Consider the following 16,559-nt stretch of genomic DNA (forward strand, 5'->3'; position numbering starts at 1 on the left):
AACAAGTGAAAAAAAACTACCAGTGCTGAAGAAGTAATCCTAAAATTACATTACTGACCTTGAGTAATCTAACAGAATATGTAATAAATTACTTTTTAAAGCATGCATTCTGTAATCTGTAGTGGAATACTCTCCTATTACAATTCTTTGCTGAAATGATCAACCCAAAGTGTCTTCAGTGTATTGGATTTTATTCATTTAGCATTTTGTGCACCTGTAATACATTCAAATAGGTTACAAAAGACCTAAACAGTGTGTAAAATTAAAGGTGATGTTTTATATTCTGCTCTAGGCCTAAAACCTCATGCATAATCCGTTTACATACATTGATAACATTCTGTCGTCATTGTTTGAGATTATTATTTTGAGACAGAAATGGTCACGTTCAAAATATCTGAACTTTATCAGTCTAGCAAGTCGGTCCACTGTCCACATAGTCTCTGACTTTATATTTTACACTGGTGTTGAGCTGTATTTTAGAAAGAAAGTCTCCCTTTAAGTCTTCCTGTGCTGTACTGTGATGCTGAACAAACGTATTATATCTAAGATTTTTTACGTGACCATCAATCAAATATTGTATAATCTCTGGATAGATACTTTATTATACTTTATATGAGATAATGTTGTTTCCTCTCAGTGAGTGTGGATGCTCCGTCTCCTCATCTTCATCTGTTGCCATGACAATGCAGCTCTGCTCTGATTGGTCTGTCTCCAGCTGCCTCAAGCCAATCAGCATTCGATCCGACAGATGTGCATGACATTATGTCTGTAGCCTCTCCATCTGCTGTAATAATAATATTATGTTTTTATATTTAACATACGCGTGCATAGTGAAGGGGTTCCTGTGTAGTTCGGTTTGCCGTTAAAACATCCCGGTGCATTCAACCGTTTAATATCGCGTGTGAAACGGAGGCAGAAGCTCCGGGTGGAAATGGCGGATGGAGAGAGAGATCGGAACAAATGAGCGAATCCGGAACAACACCGACTTTCATGACGGGCCGTATGCGATCAAAACACATCAGATTTCAGTAAAGTGGACTCGTTGCGTTTAGTACGGTCGGTGTGTTTATAGAACGGATACGGTTTACGGTATATAAGCATCACTACTAATACGCTTTTATACCGTTTCTCATTCGTTATCTCTTCCATGTGTATATAAGTATCGATAGATCTGATGTATTGTGTAGCTTTTACAAAATAAACACACTGAGAATATTGTTTAATAACCACACATATAAACAGAAATGTTCAATGTTTGTTGCATGCATCTCTCTTGTACAAGGAATGATATTCATTATGGTTTTTTAATCTATTTTTCTTCTGCTCATTTTATAGATGGTCCTGACAGCATATGTGGACACCTGTGTCCTTCACCAGGTAAACACGGCTTGCATACCTGATGTGTGTTAGATGCAGACTTGTTTATTACTGTCCCGAAAACTGGCCAGTGTTCACACAATTATGAACATCTCTGAACGATATTACATTGATCTTATGATTTTGCATTTGATAGCCTCAGATTTTAATGAAACTTAAATCATCAACAATAATTGCAATATGTAATATATGGATATCTGACCAGGGGCGGTACTAGGATGTGAGGATGTGTTTATGTGCCTTTTACTCGTCTATACACTAAAACTCTAAATTCAATGTAAATATGCAGTAAAGAAATAATATACGTGCTGTAAACACATTCTTTTATTTTTTCTAATACATACAGAATGTAATATGTTGATACCTCATATTATATAATATACCTGGTGTTTAATATGGATATTACGGTGCCTGTGTAACAGTAGCTGACTGATGCTAGGGGCTGTAGCCTTTAGCCTCCTTGTTAGCGCACCCACCTCCCATGCCGGAGCCGCTGGTTCGAGTCCTGTATGGAGTGGGTAGAAGAGGAGCATCACAATGGTGCCGTGACCCAGATGGGAGTGAGGTTTGGGGGGTGAGTGTAATGGGAGCCAGCTGATAGATAGATAGCTGTGCAATGTGTATAAACCTCACTCTCCTGGCCTCAAGAGGTGCACTAGCGACTGACGCTAGGGGCTGAAGCCTTTAGCCTCCATGTTAGCGCACCTGCCTCCCATGCCGGAGACGCCGGTTCGAGTTCCGTATGGAGCGGGTAGAACAGGAGCATCACAATGGTGCCATGATCCTGGATGGGAGTGAGGTTTGAGGGGTGAGTGTAACAGTGGCCAGCTGATAAATAGCTGTGCAATGTGTGTAAACCTCACTCTCCTGACATCAAGAGGTGCACTAGCGACTGACACTAGGGGCTGTAGCCTTTAGCCTCCTTGTTAGCACACCTGCCTCCCATGCCGGAGACGGCGGTTCGAATTCCGTACGGAGCGGGTAGAACAAGAGCGTCACAATGGTGCCATGACCCGGATGGGAGTGAGGTTTGGGGGGTGGGGGTGAGTGTAATGGGAGCCAGCTGATAGATAGCTGTGCAATGTGTATAAACCTCACTCTCCTGACCTCAAGAGGTGCAATAGCGAGTGATGCTAGAGGCTTTAGCCTCCTTGTTAGCGCACCCGCCTCCCATGCCGGAGATGCCGGTTCGAGTCCCATAGGGAGTGGGTAGAACAGGAGCGTCACACCTGGCATTATTATTCAGGCAGTAAAAATAGCAGTGAGGCTCAGCAATTGGTTTGGACTAAACTTAAAGTAAAATATCATTTTTGTGCAATATTTCACTACAAGTGTAGACAAACGAATTGCCAAACCTCACTGCTATTTTAATTGCAAGGATAATATAACACATAAAGTATTCCTGTAATGGTGCTGTTTTTCTCACCACGCACAAGAAACCCTGAATTCAATACAAATATTCAATAATTAAATAAAAGACAGTGAGCCCCTGTTTTCTTTTAAGTATTGTTTAATGTAACCTGTTTTTACTTAATGTACATTATTCCTTGTGTATTTATATCACTGTACCTTGTGTTATATTACCCAGGCATTGGGTTAGGGGTCCGCTTGGAATACTGTTGTTGCGAAATACACGCGCAAATATAAAGAGGACTTATATTTACGCAACATTGCTCTTTACTCATCTCACTCGTTTAAAAAACACAGATTCTATATTCCTTAAAATGCATTGAAAACATGGAAAGAACATAATGAAACAGTTATGTCACATTAGTTTAAGAAATGCCTTAAAAATGTATCTAAGGCATTGAAAGCTGAATAAGTTCAGAGCAGGAAAACAAAATAAAAATGTTTATAGAGCATTGCCGCCTACTGTACAAGGGTAAAGAAAAAATATATATCATTTTTATTTGTTTCAATCTTGGTGTGAATTGACCCTGGCAGTTTGTCTTGCAAATTCGTGATGGATTTGGTGTGAATAAGCCATAAGATGCATTAAATGGTCTTTTTGAACTAGGTAGGGAGTTTTGAGTTATTAAATTACATCAAACTCTTATTTCAGACAATCACGTGAAAAATACAATTCTTCATGATTGACCTTTAAACAAATTGCATATGATGAGAAGTTTGCCAAACTCAGATAATTTTTTAACCCTCCTATGGTATTGAAAAATGGCACCTCCCTTTGGTATTTGCGGTCATTTTTGACCAGAAAGGTCAGATGTGTAACCCTTTTTTTTATGATGATAATGATACCATTTCTTCTTCCCTGAAGTAAGAACAATAAAATGATGCGTTTCGTTTGGGATTTTATGCTATTTTTTATCTTAATTACATGTACATTTCTAAATGTTACCATTAATTTGCACATACAAATAGGCAAACAACAGATGACTTGTAATGTCAACAATGACCAAAAGATGGCTGTAGAGCTCCACTTATTGATGACCTGATTCTGTGTGTGTGTGTGTGTGTGTGTGTGCGTGCGTGTTCTGCATTGTGAGTGTGTTATCATCTCATGCCTTCATTTCTGAGTGTGTGTGTGTGTGTGTGTTTAGCATTGTGACTGATTTATTGGTTTTATTTGACAAATGTAAAAAAGTTGTGTTAGAGTCTCACCAGTTCATTTTTGTAGTGTGTGTTTGTATGTTTTGCACTGAGGATGTTTTAGAGTCTCACCCTGTAATTTGTGTTTGTTGTTTTCTGCAATGTGGCTGATTTATTGATTGTGTTTGACAGATTAGATCTTTCCCATTCATTTTCAGTGGTCAGTCATCTTTTTTTTTTCTTTTTTCTTTTTTTACGACCACTTAGACTTATCGAATCAAGCCCATTTTTATTTATTTTTTATTTTTTAAATTCAGATGGCAAATGGAGGAAAAGACACCAAGTCTTGTACTGCTCAGATAAAGGAAACCATTTTTATTAAATAAAAAATGACCGAATACCATAGGAGGGTTAAGTGAACACTTGGTGATGTCAGCCAAAATGGGAAGTCGTTGTAGAGGTGGAAAAATGTTTTGTATTTTAATGAAAGATTACCAAGACAAAAATGTATTGCTTCGGAATAATGAGGACAAACAAATCGCCACGATAAACCAGCAACGTGTAACTAAAGGTTGTGCCTTCCACTAACATCTGCAATGTCTCATTGTCACCAAATACTCCACATCATGGTCAGAAATTAACTTTATTATTAATATTTGCCCCTCATTTGATTCTCAGGGGCATTTTTATTTTTCCCGTTTTGAGGGCAATTTATTTCTAACTATAATATTTTTAACTGTATCATCCTTTCATGTTAAATATTTCAATTTAACCAGTTCATTAACAAGAGGTATAATGCATAACTAGGCCTAGAATCAAATGTTAAGAACTACATTAGATGATACAAATACAAAACAGAGGAATTCATAATGAGGGCATTTTTTGCCCCAACATTTTAAATTATAGATGCATTTTATGCACTTTCAGGGCATTTTTGTTTATTTCTGACCTTGCTCCACATTTCTCTCCTGCTAAGTGCAGTTTCTGCTTTTGTTTTCCTGCGTTTGACAGACTCTGAGGAGTCAGACGGTGTCGTCATAGCAGCAGTTCTGGAGGAAGAGGGGGAGCGAGTGTTTCGGTGGCGCCACGCCCTGCTGCAGGGTATGGAGTACCACAGTTCAGGGACGTTGCCCCTCTTGGGCAGCCCGCGCTACTGCCCAGGCACTAACAGCGCCAGCGGCTACCTCTGCCAGACTGGGCACTGCTGTCAGGAGACGGGCTGCTGTACCTACTACTATGAGCTGTGGTGTGAGTCCAGTAGTTTCACACACACATGTTCACATTGGTATTAAACCCTTAAAGAAATCATTTACTCACCCTCATGTCGTTCCAAACTCGTATGACGTCATTGCTACCATGTAACACAAAAGGTTAATCGATCAATCACTATTAAGTCAAAATTGCATGAACACAGAATAAACTACTTTCAGATTAAGTGGTCTTAATATTTATGTGTTTTGTGTGTATTTCAGGGTTTTGGCTGCTGTGGAGTGTACTCATCTTGTTTAGCTGTTGTTGTGCGTATCGTCACCGTCAGGCAAAGCAGCGCATTCAGCAGCAGCAGAGACAGAGAGAGATAAACCTCATGGCGTATCATGGAGCCTGTAGTTACCCTTCCTCCATGCTTGACCTCAGTAAGAACTCATCCAAACTCTTAAAGGAATAGTTAACCCAAAAATGATAATTCTCTCATCATTTACTCACCCTCATGTTGTTCCAAACCTGTATGACTTTCCCTCTTCTGTGCTACACAAAATAGGGACGTTAGGCAGATTGACAACCTCAGTCACCATTCACGTTCCTTGCACTTTCAGATGCAATAAAAGTGAATGGTGACTGAGGAGGTAAATCCCTAATAATCTGACTAACATCACCTATTAAGTTCCACAAATGAAAGAAAGTAATAAAGGTTTGGAACAACATGAGGGTGAGTAAATGATGACAGAATTATAATTTTAGCTTGAACTATTCCTTTAATGCTAATTATTGCATGACTATACAAGATACAAGCTACTCATAAAGTAGTTAAACTAAATCTTTACTAATATAAAAATATTTAGTAATAAAAATATTTCTAAAATATTTATTAATATACATATCCCCTGACCTAAAATATTTACTAAATTAAAATATTTACTAATAAAATATTTCTAAAATATTTATTAATATACATATCCCCTGACCTAAATCTTTACTAATATAAAATATTTACTAATAAAAATATTTCTAAAATATTTATTAATATACATATCCCCTGACCTAAATCTTTACTAATATAAAATATTTACTAATAAAATATTTCTAAAATATTTATTAATATACATATCCCCTGACCTAAAATATTTACTAATAAAAATATTTACTAATAAAAATATTTCTAAAATATTTATTAATATACATATCTCCTGATCTAAAATATTTACTAATAAAATATTTCTAAAATATTTATTAATATGTATATCCCCTGACCTAAAATATTTACTAATATAACATATTTACTAATAAAATATTTCTAAAATATTTATTAATATACATATCCCCTGACCTAAAATATTTACTAATACAAAAATATTTACTAATAAAATATTTCTAAAATATTTATTAATATACATATCCCCTGACTTAAAATATTTATTAATATAACATATTTACTAATAAAAATATTTATTAATATACATATCCCCTGACCTAAAATATTTACTAATAAAAATGTCTAAAATATTTATTAATATACATATCCCCTGACCTAAAATATTTATTAATATCAAATATTTACTAATAAAATATTTCTAAAATATTTATTAATATACATATCCCCTGACTTAAAATATTTATTAATATAACATATTTACTAATAAAATATTTCTAAAATATTTATTAATATACATATCCCCTGACCTAAAATATTTATTAATATAACATATTTACTAATAAAATATTTCTAAAATATTTATTAATATACATATCCCCTGACCTAAAATATTTATTAATATAACATATTTACTAATAAAATATTTCTAAAATATTTATTAATATACATATCCCCTGACCTAAAATATTTACTAATATAAAATATTTACTAATAAAAATGTCTAAAATATTTATGAATATAAATATTCCCTGATCTAAAATATTTATTAATATAACATATTTACTAATAAAATATTTCTAAAATATTTATTAATATACATATCCCCTGACCTAAAATATTTACTAATAAAAATATTTCTAAAATATTTATTAATATACATATCCCCTGACCTAAAATATTTATTAATATCAAATATTTACTAATAAAATATTTCTAAAATATTTATTAATATACATATCCCCTGACTTAAAATATTTATTAATATAACATATTTACTAATATAAATGTCTAAAATATTTATGAATATAAATATTCCCTGACCTAAAATATTTATAAAATATTTATTAATATACATATCCCCTGACCTAAAATATTTACTAATAAAAATATTTCTAAAATATCTATTATATACATATCCCCTGACCTAAAATATTTATTAATATACATATCCCGTGACCTTAAATCTTTACTAATATAAAGTATTTACTAATAAAAATATTTCTAAAATATTTATTAATATACATATCCCCTGACCTAAAATATTTACTAATATAAAAATATTTGCTGATTAAAATATTTCTAAAATATTTATTAATATACATATCCCCTGACCTAAATCTTTACTAATATAAAATATTTACTAATAAAATATTTCTAAAATATTTATTAATATACATATCCCCTGACCTAAAATATTTACTAATATAACATATTTACCAATAAAAATATTTATTAATATAAAAATCCCCTGACATTTTAAGAAATGCTAACCTTTAAAAAAATATGAATCTTCACATAATTTTTTTTCCCAATTCAATAATTGTATTTATGATTAACATTATAATATTGTAATAATTGTTTATAAGATCATGTGTGTGTTTTTCTGTTGACATTAAAACAACATTAAAATTGTAAACATAAATGAAACAAAACAAATGAAAAACAAGGAAAAATAAAATTGACAATTTATAAAAATGTATTTGGTATTAAAAATTTCCTGATCCTTGTACCAAATACCATTTTCAAAAAAAGTGATCATGAGTTCTCATTGGCAGGTTTCCTTGCGTCCCTCAAACTGCCATCCTATGAGGAAGTAGCTGCCCAGCCCAGCACCCCGCCCCCTCCATACAGCTCTGTGGCTTATGTGCGAGACTCCGCCCACCCTGGCCCGAGTCACATGCTGTCATCTCAAAGTTCTGACAACTACACCAGCTGCTCCTGTGACTCCTGCTGTCCGTCATCCCCCTGTAGCTCCTCCCCCTCTTCTGCTCAACTCACAGATGAGACAGATACAAGCCACGCCTCCACACCCTCTCTCAGTGAGACTGGACACGCCCACTCCACAGCAGCGGTTACACATGGCGAAACTGTTTCAGTACCACCGATCAACGAATGCGGCCAATCTCCTACGCTCAGCACGGCAGAGGTTCTGGAGGCAGAGCTATCAGGCTCCACCCCCATGGACTGCAACGGCAACAACACCGTCATCATAGTTAGCAACAAGCCTTCAAAGAACAGCACAGATAATGCTAGTTATACCACCGTAATATGTGACGCATCTCACGCAAATAGTACTAATAATATCTGCGCTGCTAGCGCAAACAACTACAAAAACGTTAGTTCCAACATTAGTCCAACATCTAAGAACATCACCAGCCTTTCAAGACAAAATGCCACAACCAGAAGACCTAGTGCAACTGGCCCTCTCGCCTCAACCCGTTCACCCTCTTCCTCGTCTCTCCAACTTTTCTTGATCTCTGACCCACTAGGCGTACGTTCTGATCAGCAAAATTCTGCAACAGAAAGGGAGGAGCCTGTACAAAATGCCCTCTTTGCCCCGCCCAGATCCGCCCTCTTTTCTCCCAGCGTGGAACCAGAGCGCCGCGATTCCACCGTGAGCGACTTGGATGTGGACCAAACGCACCTCCAGCAGCGACGGCTAACTGGCGACTCCGGCATCGAGGTTTGTCGCTGCAGTATTGAGCAAGAAGAAGAAGATGAGGACGAAGACGAAGGTCAGTTACAGACGGAGTCGGCCGTTGGGCCAAACGACGGTCTCCATGACAGCCCAGACTGTTCCGCTAGAGCTAGACAGTTGCCGGCGGAAGGGGGCGGAAAAGAGGCATGGCTCGTCTCCCCTGTCCCTCTGCCGGTGGAAGCGGTCGTTATTGCTATGGAAACTGACTGAAGGTAAAGCAAAAGTGGGTGATAGAAATCCTGGGCTTAAACGGTTAGTGTTATGGGTTGCGCCAACATCGGTACTGGGCTCAAGCCACCGGCACGTGAGAGCAGCTGTAAGGACTGACGTTAGAAGATACGCAACCTTAATCTTTGACCTGGTCTTTGGTCTTAGGCTTACATATCTCTGTTTTCATTATTTGTCTTTCTTTCTCTGTTGTTTGTCTGCGGACTAAATGTATTTACACACTAGAGAAGATTTGATGCGTTAGAAGGTATGAAAAGAGTTGGGTGAGATTAAAATAACCAGACTCTTCAGATATCAGAAGGCACAACTGGACCTGCTTGCCTGAACAGATCCTACAACAACTGACGCAAAACGTAGCATTTTTCTTCTATATCCTTTCAACGAAATCAATGGATTTGCATCGTCCTCTGAGACGGCGTAAACTCTTGTGTGTGCAGTAGGCACAGGGTTAGGTTAGTTATATCAGTATGTTTGACAAAGGACAATATTCTGACTGTACCAGCGAATCGGACCCTCAAAATGTTCTCTATGATTGTCAAGCTGCTTCTTTTGCTCATTTAGTAAAAAACACCAACAATTGTGACACGACAACACAAGCTGTTCCCTTTCCACGAAATTCTTAGAAATGCCAAGGTGGCCATTTTGTGCTCTTAATTAAGACCGTTTGTCACCAGTTTTGTGTGACGGAACCCACCAGAACACTCCAGAACCGCAGGTTGTACCCTTCCCATCCCAACGTTTCAGAACACCAGCTCGGCGAAACAGATGCTGCATCACAACCACTAAAGAAGAATAAATAGAACACCTCAGGACATTTGTTTGGTTATGTCTTTATGTAAACAATATATGTGTTAATATGATTTCAGTGTGATAAAATCACTTAATAACCTTATCCGTGTAAAGTTATATACAATGTTAAAACTTGGTTGTCATGACAAGAAAACCCTATAATTCCAGTATTGTCTATAACTTTACACGGATAAGGTTATTAAGTGATTTTATCACACTAAAATCATGTTAACACGTATATTGATGACGTCTTATGGCTATACTTTTGAAATGATGTGCATTTTAGTGTTTATGTTTTTAAACATAAGCTTATCTTGTATTGGACACAGAACTTTCCTTTTAAAAAAGAGTTTTTGCATTGTGACATCAGTTTTCAGAATAAGTAAGGAAAAACTGATTCTGGCCCATTGAATTATTGAAAAATAATGCACACCCGAGGTGGTAATGCGGTCACAATGCAAAGCGGAGTGGCCGTTGCACCTCGGGTGTGTATTATTTTTCAATAATTCAACGGACCGAAGTCAATTATTCCGCTTATACCACGGCTACCACACCTCAAGACATCGTTCAGGGTTTTATCTCAAGGCATTTTCTGGTTTTCGTCCCTAAAACGCTCTTGTGAGTGGAACTACTTTCTTCTGCCACAGATTCAGTGTCTTGTTTTGATACAGCCTGAGCCTTCGTTGCTAATTTGAAAACGTCACTTTAGAACTAGCAACGAATGCTTCCTTGTACTGAAGTAACAAGGAAGAGCGTTTGTGTGTGTGTGTGTGTGTGTGTGTGTAAGTGAGCGAAAGAGAGAATCTCAGAGACAGATCGTGTGCGGGATTACCTTTGTTTGTTGCAGCTTTTGTCAGAAGTAACATTGCTTCAAATCCTCAATATGTACATTTAAGCACACTTATTTAGCAGCAGTGATGTGTCGCTACTTTTGTATATAGCTTTTCCGTTGTAAACCTTAACAACTGTTTATATTCCCACGGAGATGCAGTTGTGCGCTGACATGACGGCTTTGTTTTTCACTCGCGAGTAAGTGTGTGTGTCCTGTGTGCGAGTGTGGGTTAGAGTAGAGGTCTGCGCGGGACTTTTTGTTCCATCCCGCTACCGCCCACTCCCGCAAGTTTCTATCCCACACCTGAACGCTCCCGCTGAATTTTATGTTCAATGTTTATGTTTATGTTCACCCGCTCTCTGCCCACAGTGATTTTCTTCCTGACCGCTCCCGTTCCCGCAACCCCACTGTCCCCAATGTCTTTGTTTTAATTGGTTATTTTGTTGTGGTAGCCTGTACGTCTCTTTGAAATAACTGAATTAATTTGACGAAGTGACATGGAACCGTTATGCGGTCAAGACCTGGAACTACTTCATAGCCGTGCGTTTACTGGAAAATAATTGCACACCTTAGAACGTCCATCAACCAGTCAGAATCAAGCATTCAACAGACCCATGGTATGAGAATTACTGTACAAACAAATGCCAACGCAACACATTCGGACGCATTACAGTAATGAGAATTTGGTGGAGAGGAATGTGTTTAATTGTCATGAAAATGATGTCACAATGCAAACATTCTCAATGGTCCTTAAAAAGTTTCATTTTATTTATGCAAAATTCTAAATAATTTTTATTTTAGATTTTTGTTTTGTTTTGGGGTGTAACGTGTTCTGGATGCGTTTTCATAAGATTCATACATGTAGCCTAAAGACAAACTGCTGTTAACATCCATAGATATATATCGAAATAGATATAATTATATATATATGAATAATAAATATAGTAGCTTCAGATTGACAATATAAGCTCTGTCTATATAAAATTATCTATATTTTCTAAGCATGCTGATAGGAGTGTTTGGTGTGTGGTGTTTAATGTTGTCAGAGGGGTTCTGTGTTCCATCTTTAGAATATTGATAGTGTCACCATCATCACTGTTGCGTTACCATGGCATTAATATGATGACCCACTCTAGTGTAAGCATTAGAGTGTGTTTGACGCTGATGTGTGGCACTGTGAAAGGTGTAATTCAAACATTTAAAGACTAAACGCTCTACTAAAACAACACAATGAACAGCCTGTCTTGTAATCTCTGTTTGCCCAGTGAATGCTTTGTGTGTGTGTGTGTGTGTGTGTGTGTGTGTGACTGAATGTAAATGGTGTTTTATGAGTCACTGGTGCTTTAGAGAAAACTGATGAATTGTGAATAATTAAATTAAATAGAATTCCTCACTCTGTTGTATTTAATCCGTTCCATGAAAACATAATTGGACATGTTTCAGAGACAGCATGATATAATTTTAAATTTTTCACCAAATGCCTGTTGAGTACAATTTATTAACCCAAGAGCAAAGCAGGTGGGACTACAAAAATACATGTTCCACCTTCAAACTTGAAAAGTGTCCATTGGAGTGTTGAGAATGTTACTTTTAAAATAACGTGTTACATTATTGAGCTACACCCAATAAATGTAGCTATTTATGTTACATCATTATCTTTAATGAAAAATAACCCATTACATTCCACAACAGAACCGTTGTGCTTTGCTTACAGAGTTTTTTATTCAAAGTGGTTTGTCCTGCTAACACAGTTAGCATGCAGCGACTGCATTTTGGACCACTTTGTTGATGATAGCGTTATCATTCTAGTTTTGTGTTGCGGTGTCACTTGCACAACATTACTGCATTTATGGGAAAGGAGAGGCTTTAATCTGCATTTTTCAATAAATAAAATAAAAAAAGATCGCACATTACTTGGAAATTCAAGAAGTAATGTTACTTCACTCATCACTTCCAAAAAGTTATCTTATTTCATAATGCATGTTACTTTTAATGTGTTATCCCTAGCACAAGGCCACCAGCCTAAACAGAGCCACCTAGTGGCTAGAAAAGGAAAACAAAAAACTGGGCTGCATGCTGACAGTTTGTGGGTCGTTGGCGCATACGCCTAGCGTTGACTGCGCTAAAAGTGTATCACAAAGCAGTCATTGTGCACATGCGTTGAACACATCCGTACGGGCTCGTGTACTGTACATGCATACTGTGCTGATAGAGAAAATTGGCATAGCGACACGTGCAAAAGTAGCGCACATTTCTTGAAAATTAACTATTGTTTTGCTATTATGGCATAAATTCAAAAAGCAATGTGTTACTTTACTCGTCACTTCCAAAAAGTAATCTTACCATGTAATGCATGTTACTTTTAATGTGTTATCCCTAGCACAAGGCCACCAGCCTAAATAGAGCCACCTAGTGGCTAGAAAAGGAAAACAGAAAACTGGGCTGCATGCGGACAGTTTGTGGGTCCTTGGCGCATACGCCTAGCGTTGACTGCGCTAAACGTGTATCACAAAGCAGTCATTGTGCACAAGCGTCGAACACATCCATATGGGCTCGCGTACTATACACTCATACTGTGCTGATAGAGAAAACTGATGTAGCAAAACGTGGAAAAGTAGCGCACATTTCTTGAAAATGAACTATTGTTTTGCTATTATGGCGTAAATTCAAAAAGTAATGTGTTACTGTACTCGTCACTTCCAAAAAGTAATCTTATTACGTAATGCATGTTACTTTTAATGTGTTATCCCCCAGCACAAGGCCATCAGCCTAAATAGAGCCACCTAGTGGCTAGAAAAGGAAATGACAGTAAAACAAAAAAGTGGTCTTCACGCGGACAGCCCGCGTCTTTGCGCGTCATTGGCGCATGCGCCTGGCGTTGACTGCGCTAAAAGAGTATTACAAAGCAGTCATAGTAATGCGTTGAAAACTTTCGTATGGGCTCACGTACTGTACGCGCATACTGTGCTGTTGTAGAAATTTACATCACATAATCTAAAGCAAAGACATTCAAAATACTTCTTGGAAAGTTTTTAAAAAGTTTTAAAAGTGTTAAAATCGTTCACACACTTTTAGCTTGGGAAAGATGTTGACTAGTCCTCCTCTGGCAATGGTCTGTATGATGCCACCATTATAATCCATGACCTTTAGGAGCTCAGGGTCAATGGGCTGGTACGAGGAACTGAACACGAGTCTACACACAACATTATTGACGGCCCACATGGGAACAGGACTGAGATCTAAACACTGACCCCTACTGACCTGGAGCTCCCCGCAAAGACTGTCGGCTGCCTCCAGACATTTCTGCTTCACAGTGACTCGTTACGGGGCCATAATTCAAATATTCTACATAAATAATATATTAGAAATAAGCACAACCCTATAATGTACTTAAAATTAATTCAATTAACTGAAAGTCATTAACTGTAATCTGATTACAAGAATTTCAAATGTAATGCATTACACTACTTTTTTAACTAAAAAGTAATTAAATTACAGTAACTAATTACTTTGTAATTTGATTACACCCAACACTGGCCATAATAATGTAATGTTTTTGAATGATCTTATTGTTATCTTATTACAATTATTAAATGTGTTATATATTATATTTAAGTATTTTAATGATTAAATATTGAGTTATCTTTATTTGGGGGCCTTTGTCAACAAATATTAATTGTGAATAATTGCGATTAATTTGATGAATTAATCAGCACATCATGTAATTAATTTGATTAAACATTTTGTGTCGAATGACAACCTTAGCATTTATACATCATATTAGTATTTATTTATTCTTATTTAAGTAAAAAGAAAATCATTGTATTGAGAGTATATTTTATTGTAAAACAGTAAATATCTCACTGTATTTCAGTAATGAGAATTTAGTGAGAATGTTTAATTGTCATGAAAATAATGTCCCAGTGAATAAAGTTCTCAGGCTGAAATTTTTGATTCTAAAGTTTACGATTAAAACGTTAAACTCTCCGTATAATAAGTCAGGCATATGAGGTATCATTTGAAAGCTTAGAATTTGAACTTTTCAGAGATAACCATCACTAATGCACTCATGTTACTTAAAATAACCAAATAAGGCCTTAAAATATTCGCCACAGGCGCTGCTGATACAGTTCTACTCAGCAGTCATTGAGTCTGTCCTCTGCACTTCAATAACTGTCTGGTTTGGTTCAGCTATGAAATCAGACATCAGAAGACTACAAAGGAGAGTTCGGACTGCTGAGAGGATTATTGGTTGCCCCTGCCCTCCCTTCAAGAACTATACACTTCCAGAGTGAGGAAAAAGGCTGGAAAAATCACTCTGGACCCCACTCACCCTGCCCATTACCTTTTTGAACTGTTGCCTTCTGGCCGACGCTTCAGAGCTCTGAGCACCAGAACCGTCAGGCACAGGAACAGTTTTTTCCCCTCAGGCTATCCATCTCATGAACAGTTAAATTGCCCCATTGAGGAATAACTATGTGCAATACACAGTTTAGTCTCTTTTTATATTTATCCAACACATCCAACCTCATCGTCATTACATTCCCTTGCACTGAATATAACCGATTTGTATTTAGTTTTGCACTACGTTTGTGTATGTGTGTGTGTATGTATGTATGTATGTATATATATGTGTATGTATATATACTGTCTTATTGTGTATTCTATATATACTTTTTTCTATTCAGTTTCAATTTGTATTTATTTATTTTTATTAAATTTTTTATAATTTTTTATTATTATCTCTGTCTTGTTGTATTGTTGTACACTGGAAGCTCCTGTCACCAGACAAATTCCTTGTATGTGTAAGCATACTTGGCAATAAAGCTCATTCTGATTCTGATCTGTGAGGACTAAAATGCGTTAGAGCGCCACCTACAGTTCAGATCTGTATATTGTGATGGAATGTGATAGAGGAAATGTTTATTTTTCTAGTGCTTTCTGCCATCTAGTGGAGACTTTTAAAAGTGAGGTTGAGTGAACAGAACCATAATGACATGTTTTCAAAGTTAGGGGGAAAAAATAATAAAAAATAATTATATATATATATATATATATATATATATATATATATATATATATATATATATATATATATATATATATATATTTTTTTTTTATTTATTTTTTGCAAAAAAACCTTGTTTGTCATAAGATTATAAACACATACAGTATTATTTATAAATAATTGGAGCCTTTTTTTTATTTGGGGGTTCTCTGAAAAATGGCACCAGTTTTTTGCAATTAATCCCCAGTATGTGTGAATGTGAGCTTTTAAATTTGAATGTGAAAAATTGTGGATGGCAGCCCAAAAATGCACCAGAGTTTAAAGGGTTAATAAAGGGTTTTTACTGAATAATCCAGTCTTTTGTAGAGGGGGGTTAAAATAAAATAAAAATTCACCTATGATTTTGGAGCAAAACTACAGGTAAAAAAAACACCCTTAAAAAGGTGTCAACGTCATGATTTTATTTTTACACTCTGCAGAGTTAGGTAGTTCTATTGCTAAAATCATTTGACTTCAACACCTCTTGTTGCATTATATGCCAGTGGTGCGAGTCCAAAAGAATTGGCATATAATGCATAATAATACATTTTTTAACCTTTAGTTTTGCTGCAAAGTCTCAGGTGAAACTGTCATTTTAAACTTCACAGTTAATATTGATCCATGACATTTAATATTTTGCCTTTCATCAGCATTTATGCATTTCTTAACC

The 16,559-nt window shown here is 36.1% G+C and overlaps 1 protein-coding gene across 2 annotated transcripts; it reads left to right on the forward strand.

Annotated features, from left to right (window-relative positions):
* The first annotated feature begins 756 nt into the window (after positions 1-756).
* Positions 757-12,227, forward strand: LOC127420283 (uncharacterized). 2 transcript variants are annotated; one of them, XM_051662448.1, is made up of 5 exons: positions 757-1,089; positions 1,336-1,377; positions 4,936-5,172; positions 5,397-5,558; positions 8,071-12,227. In XM_051662448.1, exons 3-5 carry the CDS (start codon positions 5,028-5,030, stop codon positions 9,201-9,203), a joined length of 1,440 nt encoding a protein of 479 aa, XP_051518408.1. In that variant the 5' UTR covers positions 757-1,089; positions 1,336-1,377; positions 4,936-5,027; the 3' UTR covers positions 9,204-12,227. The 2 variants fall into 2 exon arrangements, with proteins under 2 accessions (XP_051518408.1, XP_051518407.1); XM_051662447.1 differs by having other exon boundaries at positions 757-1,028.
* The last annotated feature ends 4,332 nt before the right edge of the window (positions 12,228-16,559 follow it).

This window comes from Myxocyprinus asiaticus, chromosome 29, assembly GCF_019703515.2.
Source record: "Myxocyprinus asiaticus isolate MX2 ecotype Aquarium Trade chromosome 29, UBuf_Myxa_2, whole genome shotgun sequence".
In the NCBI taxonomy this organism is placed as follows: Eukaryota; Metazoa; Chordata; class Actinopteri; order Cypriniformes; family Catostomidae; genus Myxocyprinus; species Myxocyprinus asiaticus.